Source organism: Semicossyphus pulcher, unplaced genomic scaffold (assembly GCF_022749685.1).
Source record: "Semicossyphus pulcher isolate SPU_LCO1_2020_fin unplaced genomic scaffold, fSemPul1.0.p SCAF_7, whole genome shotgun sequence".
NCBI lineage: Eukaryota > Metazoa > Chordata > Actinopteri > Labriformes > Labridae > Semicossyphus > Semicossyphus pulcher.
In genome coordinates this window covers 27,585,493-27,602,709 of record NW_027211748.1, presented here as the reverse complement: position 1 = coordinate 27,602,709, position 17,217 = coordinate 27,585,493, and the positions used below count along the sequence as shown (strand labels likewise).

The window sequence follows — 17,217 nt, the reverse complement described above, 5'->3', positions numbered from 1 at the left end:
ATTGCTTTCTAACTGGAAAAACCATGTAAAACAAAATATTAATCATAGCAGAATATTTGTACATACTTGTCTTCAGGGGAACTTGTAAAAAAAGTTAGTTTTCATATAAAAATGTCCAAAGATAGGTGAGGGAGGAGGAGGATGTGGAAACATTTCTGTTATCTGGAGGTTTGAGGGCTTTTTTGGTTTCAGAGTTAGAACCATAAAAGTCTTACTGTGCTGATAAATTTATTGCGAGGTAAGCTGGGATATTTCACCACAGCCACCTGCACAGAAAACAGTCGGTGTGTTCAGGGCACGTGGGATGTTTCTGTGCGAGTGTGATTTTTCAGTTCAATGAGCACATCAACACCGACCCCCACAAAGAGCAGGTATAAAAAATACACACTGTACTATTCTAAATGTCTCTAAGCTGAAAGCTAAATATAATTAATCTGACTTCTTTATGATGTGTTGTGATCCAACTGGTGCTTGATTTTGCTGCCACACACAAAGACACAAACAGCATTTAAAAAAGTGTGTGTTGTTTCATCAGAACTTTTGGAGGTGCTGCAGGACTAAAGCTCATATTGCATCTGCTATATGCCCTCAACACAGAGGTGACCATGGTGGACTCTGGCGGGTCACACAGCTTGTTATGTGATGCACCGTTTACCGAGATGAGAGTCCCTATGGAACTGCTGCTATGGAGCAAAACAGCAGCCAACGCTGACCAAACTACCCCTCTGAGAGGAAGGAGGCTATGGATAATGGTGACAAGCACCACACAGACACAAAAAGACACACACAGAGTTGTCAGATTGCAGGCAATTATTCTGACCGACTCCAACTGTAATGGCTGCTGAGAAGAGTGTGTCTATATAAACAAGTCAGGGAGAAATCACTAAAAGTCACACACATGCTCTGTATCCTCTGCCTCCACGTCTGCCGCACAGCTCTGCAGCAGAGTGCTGCACCTTCAGCAGAAACACCTGCACAGCTGTGCATGTACAGGCACAGCACAAGTGATGACTCATGCGCTTAGTAAAGTGTTAACAAACTCCAGAAAGTTACTTAGATAATACTTCTAGTCACTTTTTCTCTATGTAATTTAGGTTTAAATGTAGTGTGAGGAGTTCTTAACTGGTTATGAAACCTCAATGTTTCCTTAAAAGACAACAAGACCATCAGCCTGATGGTGGCTGTATCTATAAAGTTATGTTTTAAGCCTGTCACTGCTATCAATGGGTCTGACTCCAACAAAGTGATTGACAGCCTGCAGACAGAAAGTGACTTTGTTTGTACTGCTGGCAACGTTTTCCAGTGCGTCAAACATGAGATACATGAAACAGGAAGTGAGTCATAAGTACTCTTTAATTTGAAGTAAACATTTCGTAAGGGCTGTATCTCAGCAGTCAGCTTCTCATTTTCAACAGGTAATCCATACTATTTATATCTATAAATTTAGGAGTTTAAAAGGAGGGAAAAACACCAAATATTTAACATGATAAATTCTTGAATGTGCTGACACTTCTGGCTCAAAATACTTTTAGGCCCTTACTAACGTATTGATTTATCAGTGTTGATGGGATTGTGCATTAAGGTAATAATCTGGAAGATTTTTAATTAAATAAATTTCTGTTAAGTCTCTCTCTATCGCCGAATGAGGTAACACAATGGTGATTGAGCCGATGGTTCACTGATGAAAGCCTTTGCATTTGCAGTATTACAGACTGGGTGTTTGTGGCGACTTTCACAGAAAAACTCACACGCGGCACCCAGTTAGTGACGTGTTTTCCATCAGCCAGCAGTGGTTGGTACTCTCGAAAATCTCAGTTCTCTTTGGCGGCACCTGTGACAATAAACGGTAATTGCGGAAGCACACTTCCCAGATATCCAGACAGTGCTGCATGTGTGACGTCCACGGTTGGCTCCGGTTGTAACTCTTGATTTTCCTCGCTGGCGGTTGCTTTCCTTTCTTTCGCTTTCGTTCCTTTTTCTTTGGATTTTCACTTCTTGTTGAAGTTGTATCTGTAGTCATCCATCTTTTCTTTGTTTGTTCAGCCATAGTAGATTACTGTTTACTCGCAACACTTGCAGAGACTGCGATCCTTCCAGATTCTGCGATAGTGACTTAACAGACATTTATGCAAATCTTTGAGAGATTTTTCCTTTAAAGAGATAGAATATTTGTTGTTTTTATCTATGCTTCTGTGTAAGAAAATCCATCTAAATCTGGCATTAGAATCGTTACAAGTTCAAGTCTTGATGATGAATTAATCTAAATTGCTCAGAAAACGATGTGACATTATCACAGCATATCTCATCTGCAAACGTATAAATTTGTCTGAACAAGATTTCCCGAGCTTTGAATAAATGCTTCTGGTTCGTTTGACCCTCCAGACACAGAATCTCTCTGACTGTGCTCCATTTGCAGGCTTTCATTGTCAGAGCGTGTGAGGCCTCAATAATCAGCTCCATCCCTCTTCTGTCAGATCCTTCAGATTCGGCTGATAACAGCTGACACCTGCTGTTGTCATCGTTCTTGTCTGCCTTTGATCGTTTTACAGACCTCTGATAAACTCCTCCACAAAAACACTCCTCTCTCTCCTCTCTCCTTTCACCTGCCAATGTCTTATCTCTTGTTCATTCTCTCCGCACTAATGATAAACCTGCAGAGCAGAGCAGGTTTACAGAAGTCAGATTGCTATCTTTGATTTGAGGCTTTATGCGTATCGAACCTTTCCTGTACATCAAGAGGTGGATTATGTTTATGAAAGAGCTACCATCTGTCCAACCTGGTCAGGTCTATTTTAGGTGTAATTAGATATTGGTAGCAGGTGATGAACAGCAAGTAATGTGCTTGCGCGTGTGTGCGCGGATTCCTGACGGCAGGTTGCACCCTGAGGTAGAGATGTCTTCAGGGAAAATGCAAACCCTCACGAGGGGCAGAGCCGCCTTTCATCTTCCCTCCATCTCTCTATTCCTGCTCCCTCACCCTGCTCGTCCCAGCTGGAAGGGATCTGGGCTCCCGCAGCGCTCTGTCATATTAAAACCAAAAGATCAAAGGCGATGAGGAGCGGAGGAGAGAAGGAGGGAGAGAAATGAGGAGAATAGAAATAAAGAGAGGATGTGAGAGAAAATGGGGATCAATAGAGAGAGACAGAGAGACTGGGAGGAAAGGAAAGACAGACAGTAAAAGTGAAAGATTTCTATATTAGTGAGGATGTGTGGAGTTTCAAGTTCCACATATTCAAAGTGTTTGTACTCCCTTGAAGTTTTTTTTATGTAACGAATGTGTTAAATCAGAGGTTCTCAAACCTTTAGGGGCCAGGGACCCCTTACAGGGGAGAACATTTTCCAGGGACCCCCTCATAAGCGTAACATTGATTAAGCACATGCTTACTGCCATTTGCACTCTTAAGCAAAGTTCAGATCAGTGATTCACAACGTAACAAAACAGTTTTAGAATGTTGCAGAGGAAATTGCAGCGGTGTGAACTGGTTAGTTGCAGAGCGTCTGAAGCCGTTGCGTGGAGTTGCAGAAGATTTGACTTGTCAAATCTCCAAATGCAGTTTTAGAACTGAATGATGTCGCTATTTCACTTCAGCCAATCAGGAAACAGCATAAGTTGGCGTAGGCACCCTGTCTCTGTCGCTGCAGTAGCCAAAGACGGCTCCAGATCCTCTCTTTCCCAACTGTCTGTCTTCCACGTCTATTAATCAGTGTTACAGCTAACATTGTGAGCATGTCACTGTCACTGTCATCCACTTCTTTTTATAATGATAACAGAAATCCAGCTAGTTAATACATGTAACCTGGGCCTAATACAAACGTTATAGTATTAACTAACGTCATAGTATTAACGCAGAAGTAGTGGGGTATGTCAGTGCGTTGTTTTAGAACGTTTACGATCAGATGTCGATGGATTCTTTTGGCAGTTGCATCCAGTCTCGTTGCAAATCATTGATCTGAACTGGCCTTAGAATTATTGTTATTGTAAAACGTATTAAACCTAAATACTTCAGACTGTTTCTTAGTGATAAACAGAAAAACATTTCAGTTAGAATCATGTTAATACCAATTACATAATGAAAACAGAGGGTCACTTTATTCAAAATGCTCGTGGACTCAACTTGACAGCATTTACACTTTGGTCCTAAATGGTCCTCATTTGTCGACATGCAGCTGCAGTGTTAAATAAACGTTAAATTAAGTTGACTGGAGTTCACCTGGACCAGAGATGTTAACACCTATTTGTCATGGTGTATCACTACAGGCTCTGTCCTCGATGCTGCGGCCCTGGGTTTGACTCCCACCCTTGACCCTTTGCGGCATGTCGTCCCCACTCTCTCTTCCCCTGTTTCCGACTCCATCCACTGTCCTCCCACTCTCAAATAAAGGCATAAAAAGGACAAAATATAACCTTTATTTCAGTGGGGGCCCCCTACTGGCTGAGCAACTGTTCTGATGCAGAAGTCTAAAGCAGGGAAATGCAGGTGTGTCTGGAAAAAACCTGGATAAATGTTTGCTACTATGCAAAGAAAGACTATACAGTACATGTGGAAACTGAGTGGTGTAGTTTACCTCATTATCATTGAGACGGAGGATATAATCATACCATTATGGGAACAGTTGCAATTGTCTAACAGCTTTGGGAACCGATGAGTACTTTCCGGTTACAGACAAGAGTTGAAACCCATTAATGCATTGCTCAAAATTAGATCTCCTGGAATACATTCCATCATGTTACTGCTACCTGCAACAACAACCCAACACAGCCTCTAGCATTTCTTTTAACAGTGCTATGTGCAATCTTAGGTCTTAATGTCGACTTATTACAGAAGTAAGTAAGTGTTAGAGTAATACGATTATTTGTCAGGTTTCAATATTCCTCTTTTCACTGTTGCATATTTAATCTAACGTGTGAAGAACATGGTGGTCAAAGTATTTATTTTTTTGCATTCTATTAATGTAAAACTTGAAACTTGCATTAGTTACTTGGGAAAAAATATGTCTACTGTAACTAAAGGCTGTGTCCAAATCCTGTTCAACATGTGGACATCAGATGTGCAGCCAGAGAACATGAAATGTGGGGAAAGAGAGCAAAGCCAGCAAAAAGAATTAGCACCTGAGAAAGAGAGCAGTGAGTCGGGAGCAAAAGGCCAAAAAGTGAATGATAGAATAAAAAGGTTCAGAAAAGAATAATACAAATGGAAAAGTTGGAAAAAGAGGGAAGGTGTCAGACGAAGGCTCACAATAGCAAAGTGGCTGCACGTTAACAATGAAATGTTCTCACATCTGAAAACAGAAGCACACACCTACAGTATTTATCCCCACACACATTCACACTACAGCCACAAAGAGTGCAGAAACAGAAGGAGAAAACACATGACACAAACACACGCACACACTTTCACACACAAACCTGTGTGACTCTCCTTCGATCTAAGCTCCACAGCAGCACCTACTGGTCATGTGTTCTGAGTCTACACTGATCCTGCTGCTTCACAGAGGTGGACTTCTCCTTTTCATCGTCTTATTAAAGCTAACACACACACACACACACACACACACACACACACAGCGTATATAACCACATATATCTTAAATTCTCACCTAGAAAATTAAATGTATGTATGCGTGCACACCTGCATTTATAAAAAGACAACAATTCACACACACTCAGACATTTCTACCTCCACAAAACTTGCAGGTTTGTGTGCACATTATGCATGCACATACGAACACGCTTCACACAGAGTCTGAGGTGATTTATGAGTATACGGCTCAGGTTTGCATGATTTATCCTGCTAAAGCTGCACCGTGCACCTGAGGGACTCAACTCTAAGCTACACACGCTGCATGGAGGCTTGTTAGTTACAGAGCACTGGAGAAAGCTGTATGTGTGTGTGTGAACCTACATGGTCATGAAGATATTTTTTGGTGCATATGCTTACGGTTGGATTGTGTGTTTAAGTCTACTTTGAGATGTAGAGGATGCATGATAAATCTTTGTGTAATTCTCTCTACACGAATGAAATCATATTATGTGTATTTTGTGTGTGTGAAGAATGAGTGTCTGTGTGAGACGACGCTGACGCTGCACACATCTGTACAGCAGCATTAACATTCCTGCACAGGTATAGTGCGGAGGTGTGTGTGCATGTGTGTGTGAGTGCTGACCTGCCTTCAGTATGTCTTTGTAACAACATCCCCAGTGACAGTGTGAAGCCTCCATCCCACCATGAAAGATAACTCGGTCCCTCAGCAGTCTAATGGCTGAGGACACACAGCGGCACCACAAACACACACACCGACACAAACCAGGACTGTGTTCTCTGCATCACGCTCTGTGATACACACAGACACACACACAAACACACAAACACTGATTGCTACCACTGTATGTGCATGCAAAAAGCTCAGTATGGTCTGAAGTTTTTAGCATAAACTGGTGCTAAGTGGAAAAAAAAAAGTCAACCAATTAAATTACGTTAATGGGTTAATATTATTCTTTCACACAGAGGTTATGCAGCTTCACTGCCTCACAGAGTTGCAAAAGCTAATTGCTTAACATGAAACTGGTGCATATCTCATAAAGGTGCGTTCAGACCCAAAACAAAGCATTGTTTTTCATGCAGTGGGATAACAAGCAGAGCCGAAGACAAGAAACAAAAACAGGTCATTGCTGTCTACATGCAAGTTGAATTTCTCAATGTTTAGATCCTCCTGCAATCCTGACTTTGCATCAGATTTGGTAGAACTCAAAACTCCATTAACAAAACAGGCATTTTAAGGATTTAGTTGTATTTGCGTTTGTTTTGTTTCTATTTTTCTCCTTTCACGTAGAAGCTAGAAAATATTCTTTTTTTATATATTTGTTTAAGATTATTTGTCTTTGTTGCCTTTATTTATAGGACAGCTGAGGAGAGACAGAAAAAGGGGGGGAGTAGAGAGTGGGGGATGACATGCACCAAATGACCGTGTGTCGAACCTGCGATCAGTGCCTCGAGGACTTAGGGCGCCTGCTCTACCAGCCGACCATCCATCTTTGTTTGGACACATTGTCATGTGGTCTGTAGTTTGACAGTATCTCTGAGTGTGTGTAATGCAGGACGAGGAGAATCCAGGGTATCTTGTGTTAATGCAGCCCTGCTCCAGGTATCCGGATTAGGAGTGTAGCAAGACCTCAGGGGAGGACCTCGAGGCCTGACTTGAACACACAGAAACACACCTGCTGCTGTCTTGTGAAAATCCTGCATCTCCAACGTATCAATTTTTTACGAACTACGAAAGGCAACCTTGCTTTAAGCATCGCCATGTTGCCATTTTCAACTTGTTTTTCTAGCTGAACAATAAAAAAACTGCATTTAATCTGCTTAGGTGTAAAATTTGCAGCAAAACAAACAGTCTTATACATGGCAGAAATGGGCTGCTGTTAAAGAGACAAGCACAACAATCACACACAGAAGAGATAAGGTATAGTAACACATCAAGCAAGCACACACACTCTCCATGACATGTGAGTCCACAGAGGCTGTTGTCTCAGAGGTGAAGACTGACCCACACAGAGTACAGTGTGTGTGTGTGTGTGTGTGTGTGTGTGTGTGTGTGTGTGTGTGTGTGTGTGTGTTATTGTGCATGTGGTTCAGCTGTCCAGGCTCACACTGCAGGCTGAGCGGCTTGTGGCTTCTCTTCTTAATTGGTTGATTTGCAACCCAGTCTGCGGCCGCCTGGATTTTTGACACCTGCTCACAGCTGACACACACACTCACACACACTCACACACACACACACACACACACACACACTCACACACAAACACAAACATACACAGCCACAGTCATAAATGCGTGAACACACACTCGTGGGGCCACAAACACATTAATCGATGGAGACACAGATGCATAAATGCCCTCATGACTCATTGAAACACACGTAAACACACAGAGAGTGCAGTGCAGACCTTTACTTTCTACGCAGCTGCAGCAGCTCCAAAACAGCTCTCATTAATACGCACTCGACTGACAGCTCACTGTTGCCATGGCGACCCCATACCTGTTGCCAAAGGGTGCTGGGAGTTTAGGGGGCTTGCGAACGCAGCTCAAAACTATCGCAGTTGAATTTTTTGCCGTGTGTCAGGGAGCCACCGGTGCCGCTGCAGGCGCACACAATTACCCACTTGTGAACGGAGAATAGTTTCATTCATTCCGATGCGATTCAATCTGGCTCACTTCAGTGCAAAGCAAAGGCCTGTTCTGTATGTTTTGTTACGAGAGAAGCCGAATTCTTTGCAGGAATAAAATAGACCTACTTCATTATGAGACGCTCTATTCCAATTCTTCTCTTCATTTCATCCTCCTCTGTTCCATGTTATTCATTGGAGGAAGATAAGATGAAACCAAGTCGAGGAAATTGCGCTGCTAAATTCATCATTCCAAAGCTGCTCTATTCTAATTAAATCACTGCGTGTTCTATTCTTGCCATGCTATTCTTCATTCCCATACCATTCTACTTTACACTCTCAACAAAGGCTCGATGCACTCCTGGAAAATGGCTTTCTAAGCTAATTGTGTCATAGCAGAATTAACTCTGGCGCTGTAATGAACTGCAGAGAAGGTTTAGGAAGTATACAGAAGCTGTGTGGCCATTAAAGATGCATGAAGTTCCCAAAGTCTGCGGCTTTAAGAGACTGTAGATTGAACATAACGCTCCTTTTTACTTATCTAGAGGATGTTTTAGCTGCCCTGTATCCATACCCTGCAGAACTTTAGACACGGTACAACATTAACCACAGCCTGACGGCCAATGGCAACAGAAACTTACTCTAGATATTACATGTGGGTGAACCTCTGTGGCCACCTTGTTGTGCTCCCATGATGCGGGCCTTTGTCAACACTGAGTTTAAGTCCCACAAAAATCCTAGTATTGACAAAGGCGACTCCTACAACCCCGGACACAAGGGACCACCCTGCACTGACACTTTGCACATTTACCTTATTTATTATCTAACGTGCAATTTCATTATATTCTGGCTGTTATTTCATGTTAATATAAACTTGCAGGGACAATTCATATGTATATTACATTCCATATTTATATATTTTTCCATAACTACATTTTATATTCACTGCATTCAAGACGCACCAGCCCTCACTGTCTCGTTTGTTTGCCTATTGTCTTTGTTACTTGCACTATTTCTTAGCAGCTTGTCCTTGAGAAACTACATTTCGTTCAGCTGCATACCGTGCGTGTGGATGAATGATAATAAGGTTGACTTGACTTGGGCTGATGCTCCAGCAGGTGTAGAAGACACACCTGTAGAGCAACTGGACACAATGTCATCTTGCTCTTGCTGGCATTACAGACAACTCTTTGTATCTGTATTATTTGGTGTTAGCTCACATGTTGGCCTTGCATTTTGTCAGCCCATGGTTCCAGTGCCTGTAATGGCTTATTAATTTGTAACTTTGTCTCATCAAATTTGGGATTTTTTCTTAGAATGTTTTGTCATCAGAATCTTGTCTGGTGTATTTAATAGTTTAACGTGGTCAGATTGTGATTACAATGAGGAAGAGGAGGGTAATCAGATGCATTTGAAACATATCAAAACAACAATTAGAGTCTACACTGGATACTCATAGGCTTCTTAGATATGCTTTATTTTAAGTCTGCTGTATTTCAAATGTGCTTTCATTTGATGATCCGATCCTGTAACAAAATAAAGGCTTTTCTCATCACAGCGGAGTTGCAACATCCTTCCTGTAAGCGAGTGAGCTAAGAGGAGCTTAAATCACTGTGACATGAAACAGAGACGGCATGCGGAGAGATACTGTACACACAAGACCGGCCAACAACAACAGACCTCAAACTGGAGCGTGTGTGTCACTGATGAGAAGAAATCTGACATCACATACAGTCATGCAACTTGTAATCGGACTGCGTCACTGTGCAGTTTCAATGTCGCAACACGTCCGCACATTTGAACACACAAACACACAGCAGCTGGACATTTAGATCAACTCGGCACACGCAGAATGGTGTTTCCATCACTTCAGAGGACATTCGTTTTTCAGACACTAACCCTAACCATTACTTTAGCCTAACCTCACACTAATCCTAAACTAGTGCAGGCGATGTAAGAGTGTGTACGGTGCAACCAAGAATCATTTCCACAGGTAAACTTTTGACTAATATCAAGCTATTATTTTATAACCGATGGTATTGGGACTTAAGTTTTTGTCCCTAAAAGGGAGGCGAGTCCCCATAATGTGCATTTATACAAGAGAGTTATACAAGTCTACATACACACACATCCTAAGGCCGTCTGACACAGAGCGATGAAGCTGTGTCACTGTGAGGGCTGTCAGCAGAATTAGAGGAGGCATGTGTGTGTGTGTGTGTGTGTGTGTGTATGTGTATGAGTGTGTGAGTTAAGGAGGGCAGATGGCCTTCAGCGGGTCATTAATACAAACTGCACCATCATGCAGTGACATCTCCAGCTTAACCCCCTTCATACTAAAAACTGTTGTGAAACAGATGAGAGGAAAATGGTGCCGCTCCACACTGATGGATGGTGGGAACATTTTGCACAGAGGAAGCTGTTAACAGAAGGACTTGTATGACAAAACTGATACGTTTGAGATAGATAGCACAAGAGTCAGAATGATGACAAATCAAAGTCCAAGTTTACTGATAATCTGCATGCTCACTTTGTGCACGCATGAGACATAACATCCAGTAAGTATTCTGTGTTTGTTCTCCAAAGGAGACAGGCAGAAAGACAAGACTACACTAATTTGTAATCCATGTTCACACCACTGAGTCCAATTAAACAGTTTTCTCATACGCTTGATACCAAAAATATATGTGATAACAAAACTGCAACTGCCACTGTTAAGTTGTGTTTTGCCTTGCACCAGCATTTTGTGACAATGGCTGTTTGCTAGAGAGAAAGAATAAGGCAAATGGCAAGACATAACAGAAATCAGTCATTCACTAAGGCCGAACATGCAGTCAGTGTTTTATCGACTGCTGCAAACATTGATTCAACGTGTTCAATCAGCCAAATGGTCCTCGCCGAGGGCCAAACTGGTGTTAATGGTGCTGAACATGCCGCAAAAACTACATGTGATGGCCAGCTGCATACGGCCAAATGTTGCTGACTGTCAATGTTTAAAGCTACACTGTATAGAAGACGTGGAAGCAGCCTCCATGTTTTTAAACTAACACCAATGCAGCCTTAAACCTTTCTAATGGCTAGCAGGGGGCGACTCCAATGGGTGTGAATAGAAGTCAGATTGTATCGAGGTCATATTTGATTTATTACCTCAGTAAATAATTTCCTACAGACTTTATGGTCTCAATCGCTAGTTTCATTTTGGAAACTATGGTCCAATTAAACATAAAGCAGGGTGCGACTTAGGGTGTGGCAACCTTTTGATTGATAAGTTGCAACCACATTGAGGTGTCAATCAGGATAGAGGTGTAGCAACAGGTATTGACACATAAATATAGACTCTACTGGCTCCAAAAATGGCAACGCCCTAAAAGCAAACCTTGAGTCTTCAGAAAAATTAATTCAATTTGTAACGTCATGATTGCTACGTCCATTTCTATTAAATAGTTAATGGTGTGAATGGTTAATGGACTGTACTTGTATAGCATCTTCTGACCAAAGCGCTTCCACACGACATGTCACATTCACCCAGTCACACACTGATGGCAATGACCCGAGTGCCCGATCAGGATCTATGCATTCATACCCGATTAACAGCCCAAGGAAACTTCGACATGTGACTGTAGCAGTCAGGGATCGAACCCCCGACCTTCCAATAGAGAGATGACCGACTCTACCACTGAGCCAAAACAATGAACCAAGTTTGGCCTTTCTATGGCAGCCAAACACAAACTCTTTCTTTGTCGTTGCACTGTTTGGATTTACATGCTATCCTATCTGCTGGGTGTCCCAACAGAAAACATTCTCCTGTATCAGCTTGCATGAGTTCAACTTCAGATCATTATCTGGCCAACACACTAAGGTCACCTCTCTCCATTAAACCTAGAGAGTAATGCAGATCTCTTACCACGGCGCAGAAGTTAGACAAATAAAACCAACAGGCCGTAAAGGAATGAGATAGTGTGCATGCACGCCCTTTTACAGTTACCCTCAAGTTTGATTCACATATTAATATTATAGGAGGGAAAACTTTGTTACACACTTAGAAACATGAACTGAATTCTGCATGTGGGTTATGATATGTTATCATGTTTTATGAATATATTCTTACAGAACTCTGTCATGCTTGTCCCCGACGGGAGAAGAGGCCCTAGTCCTGGCAACCTCCTACATCTAAAGTTAAGCAGGACCATATGTGGCTTATGTTATTTACTGTATCAACATCATGTTATTTCTCCATCCATGACTTACGTGTCATTGTGGATTTATGGCAAAACCTCTCACTGTTAACCTCTTTAGTGAGGGCCAAGGGAGTGATAGAACTGGGTCGGACTTTGGAGCCGATCACGGACACTCAGACTGGATTTCACAGAGCTTAGAGGTGACAGAATGTGGAAGGTGAGACTTGCTGTAAATCCTTGAATGCTCGATAGCTGAAGGTATCATTTGATCACTTTATGTTCTGACAGAGAGATATAATGTTTGTATGGGCGTGTGTGTTTCTGTTACACTTTTTTGTTCCCATCCTAACTCAAACCTCCATTTTCCACACGCATTTCACCAACCTTAAGAAACTCTAGAGATCATATGCAGGCAGCAGGTTTGCGTATAATAACCTGCTGCCGAGTTGGTTTTTTAAACACCACAGCGATTACAAATTCTGTGGTGAAAAACATTCGTAGTGTGAGCCACTACACGAAAGCCTCCTCAACAAAGGGAGAAGTGTGTCCAATTTGTTTACACCCAAGTGTACTCATGTATACTGAACGCGGTCCTACCTGTTCCTGTCTCTCCAGCCAGCGGTCCACCATGGGGTGATTGGCACTGAGAGACGAGCGGGCCGTCTCTCTCTGAAACTCTCTCTGATTGGCCCACGTCCCTGCATCCCGCGGCAGACTGCGGTACGTGTCCATAACTTTACCCTGAAATCCATCAATGACAATGTCACGTCCAAACTTTTTCCTTGTCCGACTGAATGTTTCCAATTAAGCTTCACTATAGATAAGCTTCATATACAGCTTCTTATTGATGGATGGATGTCTAAAATATCGGAAGAAAAAGCGTAAGGGATGGAGTGTAATTTAAATCTACAAAATAATGTAACCCCAAATATACTGCCGGGGCTCTGAAGGGTATTAACATGTTCTGAGCATGTCTGCTGTCCAATATATGTAGTTTTATGTGATGTGTGTGTCCTTCAACCAAATTGATCATTTTGTTTTTTGTTGGAAATGTCTGTTCATGTTCGTGTCTGTTTTTTGACAGCCAGCCACCTACCTTCCTCTCGAGGCTGTTGGTGCCAGAGGAGTGTCGGGCTTTCAGGAAGCCGGCTGTGGTGGACCAGCGGGTCGGGTTCTTCCTTGATGGCAGCTCTTCCATTTGGACTCGGGACTCATTTCCGGTAAACGGACCATTGATGGTCATCAGAGCGGGGTCGCTGCTGCGCCGGACGTGGAGGGGCATATCTGAGGGAGAGGGGAAACAGCACAGGAGTTAAAAACAGTGTTTTGGCTTATTGACACCCAGTTACCCTGAGATATACGTTAAAGTGATAATCTAGAATGAGGCCGAATGAGGTAACACAATGGTGATTGAGCCTATGGCCCACTGATGAAAGCCTTTGCATTTGCAGTATTACAGACTGGGTGTCTGTGGTGACTTGTCCAGTTAGTGACGTGTTTTCCATCAGCCAGCAGTGGTTGGTCTGCCAGAGAGGGTAGGCGGAGCTAAGCAGCTGCTTTTCCGCTCTCTGCAAGTGTCGTCACACATGCAGCACTGTCTGGATATCTGGGAAGTGTGCATCCACAATTACCGCTTATCGCCACAGGTGCCGCCAAAGAGAACAAAACTAAGAAGGCAAAAATATAACTGCATTTCTTAAACTTGTTTCAAGGAAAGTGCCCTGTTGGTAAATGCATGTATAGAAAACCATTACCCTTTGCTGTAGTGATAAGACTCAAGACAAGGGAAGATTGATGTAAATAGGCTGGAACACAATTTGTTCCTTCAAATATTGAGGGCTAATAAGGCAATTAATCACTTAGATTTCATTATCATTCCTCTGTGGAATAATCTGACTCATCACTGAAAGTCTAATCAGGCCGTTCTAGTTCCTACTTTACTGTCAGCGTATCGCCTCATAACTCAGAGCGGGAGAAACTGTGTGGGAACAACAACATGAGGGAGAGCCTGTTGAGAAACAGCAGTGTAAGTGGAAGCCGTCCATTAAAACTCTTCACTCTGTTTAAAAAGTTGCAGTGTGTGGGAAGTGGGCCAAGGTCCAAAATAACAGCTCCAACAAGGGCAGTGTGCACTAAACACCACAGCCCGTGCTTGTACACAAGACACAGTGTTACACACAGTGTTCAAAATCTCCCACTTTCAGGCCTCTCTAAGTCCCACGGGTGCGTTCGGACGTACAGCGGACCACACTGGAGAGATGGAGTGTAAACCAAAAAGTAAAAATTGTTTAAAAAGCTGGAGCGTCTTCTCCAGATGACAAAGCCGAGTGTCATGTTCCCGTGTTCTGCTGCATGGTGGTGTGTGCTCATACAGGAAGCCCGGTAATCTGCCCAAAGAGTGGAGTGTGTGTCTGAGTCAACAGTTATTTGACGTTGTGTGTATTGTGAGTTCAAGCCTAGGTTAAGACTGTCCATCTGTTTGTGTGTGTACTCTCTTATAAACGTATAAGTGTTTAAGTCAGTGTGTTTGTCTCTGAACACTCAATGCTTTTGTTTAGAGGGATGTGTATACACGCGAGTGTTTCGATGATGAGTTTGTGTTTTGTAGACGTGTGTTTGTGTTTGAAAATATCTGGAAATTGTTTTGTGTGTGTGTGTGTGTGTGTGTGTGTGTGTGTGTGTGTGGGTGTGTGTGTGTGTGTGTGTGTGTGTGTGTGTGTGTGTGTGCACATGAACCCTCGTGTAATTTGCTGACTAGTGTTGTTGGGTCATCCAGAGCGTGGGACCCTAAACAGCTCTGAGCTGTGGGAGGCAGTGGCACTGGAGGGGAGAAGGGGAGAGAGTGCACATAGGCTGGCCTCACATGTCTCAACACCACCCTCACTACAAATCCCAGGAGGCATTGGGACACGGGAAGCTGAACTCCAACTGCGATTACTGAACCGCATAGTGTCTGACCATGGCTGTGGGAAATGTTGGTTGTGATTAATGTAAGAGTTGTTCCAAAACCTGTTTCAGAAACAGCCCTGACGTGATATTGGTGAATACTCTGGTCAGGGCATCGATCAGATACCGTAATCTATTTTTGCTTATTTTTTTGTTTCTCTAGATGAATGATTATTTACTGAAGAACTTAACGGAACAATATGTAATATATTTACTGGAGTTTATCATAAAATGGCCATGATATGTCATCAGAGATTAAGCAAACACACTGAAATACTGCCTACTCCGACAACAATGCTGCCGCCAGTATGTTCTCCTCCTGAAATTTCCATTCCAGTGCGGAGCGTCTGTGTGTGTTGTGTCCTGCGCGATCCCGCCAACTGTCCATTCCGTCACCCCGGGTTGCCAGATATGAAACAAATTGGCACACAGGACGTTGCTTGTCATTGTCAAAGCGCACGTCTTGTGCTCGAGGAGGTTCAGTGTCCTCAACCTGGCAACCCGTGTGAGCTTCGTGTTGTACTAGAAGGGAAAAGCTGAGTGAGTGAGTGTGGGAGGTGGAGCAAGTGAGCGAGAGAGACAGGAAGTGAGTGTGTGCGCATGAGTTACGAGAGTGAACAGGGATCGGAGCGGATCAGCGGAGAGTGTTATCGGTAACAGAACGACTGTACAGTAAGGCTGTGTGTGTAATAAAGCAACGTACTCCTCAAGACTGAAGCCGCGCTCCAGTGTGTGTGTAAAGTGACGGGAGTTAGCCCGAAGCTAGCAGCAGCTTCGGCCCTGGGGCAGACCGATAGGTCTCCCCTGTGCTTTCTGACCACGGTCAGAACGCTGAAGCAGGAACATTCGAATGTGGGAGAGGACGCTAGCTGTCAATGTTACACATTGTTCTTTTAATATCATTTAAAATCAGCAGTAGTGGCGCCGGGTTCAACTCCCGCCCTCGGCCCTTTGCCGCGTGTCGTCCCCCTCTGTCTTCCCCCATTTCCAGCACTGTCCACTGTCCTCGCTCTAACATAAAGGCATAAAAAAAAGCCCCAAACAAAAACTTTAAATCAGCAGTAGTTCAGTGACATGTTCCCGTACAATAGAAGAGTTTTAGCCAACAAATATGAATTGTGAATAGCAACATTTCCAGCACACATTAAAAGTAAGTGCAGCTCTTCAAATAAGTCTTAAGGACTGCATTACTACATTTTAGAGATACATGATGAACAAACAAACTTCCAGCATGGCTTTTCTCCCAGAATAATTGTTGGATTTTGGAGATTACCGTCGCCAGTTGGCAACCTGAACGCCTCACATGTTTACAACACTGGCATTGTCCTTCCATCTACATTTTCATGTCTGCAGAGGTTCTGCGTTTAACAAAGCCAAGAAACTGACATCAATGCATTGATGAATTTCAATGGAGCTCTCTGTCTAATAAGCTTAATCACTTCTCCTTTGAGTTTGTGGGCCGAACAAGAAACACTGGCAAAGACCCACCGAGTCCAGCGCCTCTTGTCTCGACTGACATAAATCAGTGATTGAAAGCTACTCTCATTACGCTCTGGTGAAAAAAAAATTAATCAAACTCCTTCTCTTCCGTGACAGACATTTCTCTTAAAACCTAATAAAATTCAGCTGATGAGATTCAGTGTCGTCAATTAAACAGGGTTAGAATTTATTATGGAGACAGTTAAATTGGACGTAACTGGCAGGTGTGATTATGCCCCAGAGTTCCATTTCTTACTGCAAATTCACATTCAGCATCTCATCCAGAAATCCAATTAGTAGTGAAATGACCTCCCTCGCACTCTGTGTGTGTGCGTGTGTTTGTGTGTGTTTGTGTGTGAGATAAAGACAGAATGGGAGATTTTGGTGGCTGCAGTGTCAATCACTGCCAACTCAGAGGTCATTAGTGGATCAGCCACTCCAACCAGCGCT

At 43.0% G+C, this 17,217-nt stretch overlaps 1 protein-coding gene across 3 annotated transcripts in view; it reads right to left on the bottom strand.

Annotated features, from left to right (window-relative positions):
• The window catches only part of pard3ab (par-3 family cell polarity regulator alpha, b), a 269,729-nt gene that overhangs the window by 151,498 nt on the left and 101,014 nt on the right, over positions 1-17,217 (bottom strand). For all 3 annotated transcript variants that reach the window (XM_069684173.1, XM_069684174.1, XM_069684175.1), the window contains exons 4-5: positions 13,439-13,626; positions 12,940-13,083 (exon numbers count right to left, since the gene is read on the bottom strand). In XM_069684173.1, the coding sequence (XP_069540274.1) occupies positions 12,940-13,083; positions 13,439-13,626 (332 nt within the window). The remainder of the gene's footprint in view (positions 1-12,939; positions 13,084-13,438; positions 13,627-17,217) is intronic.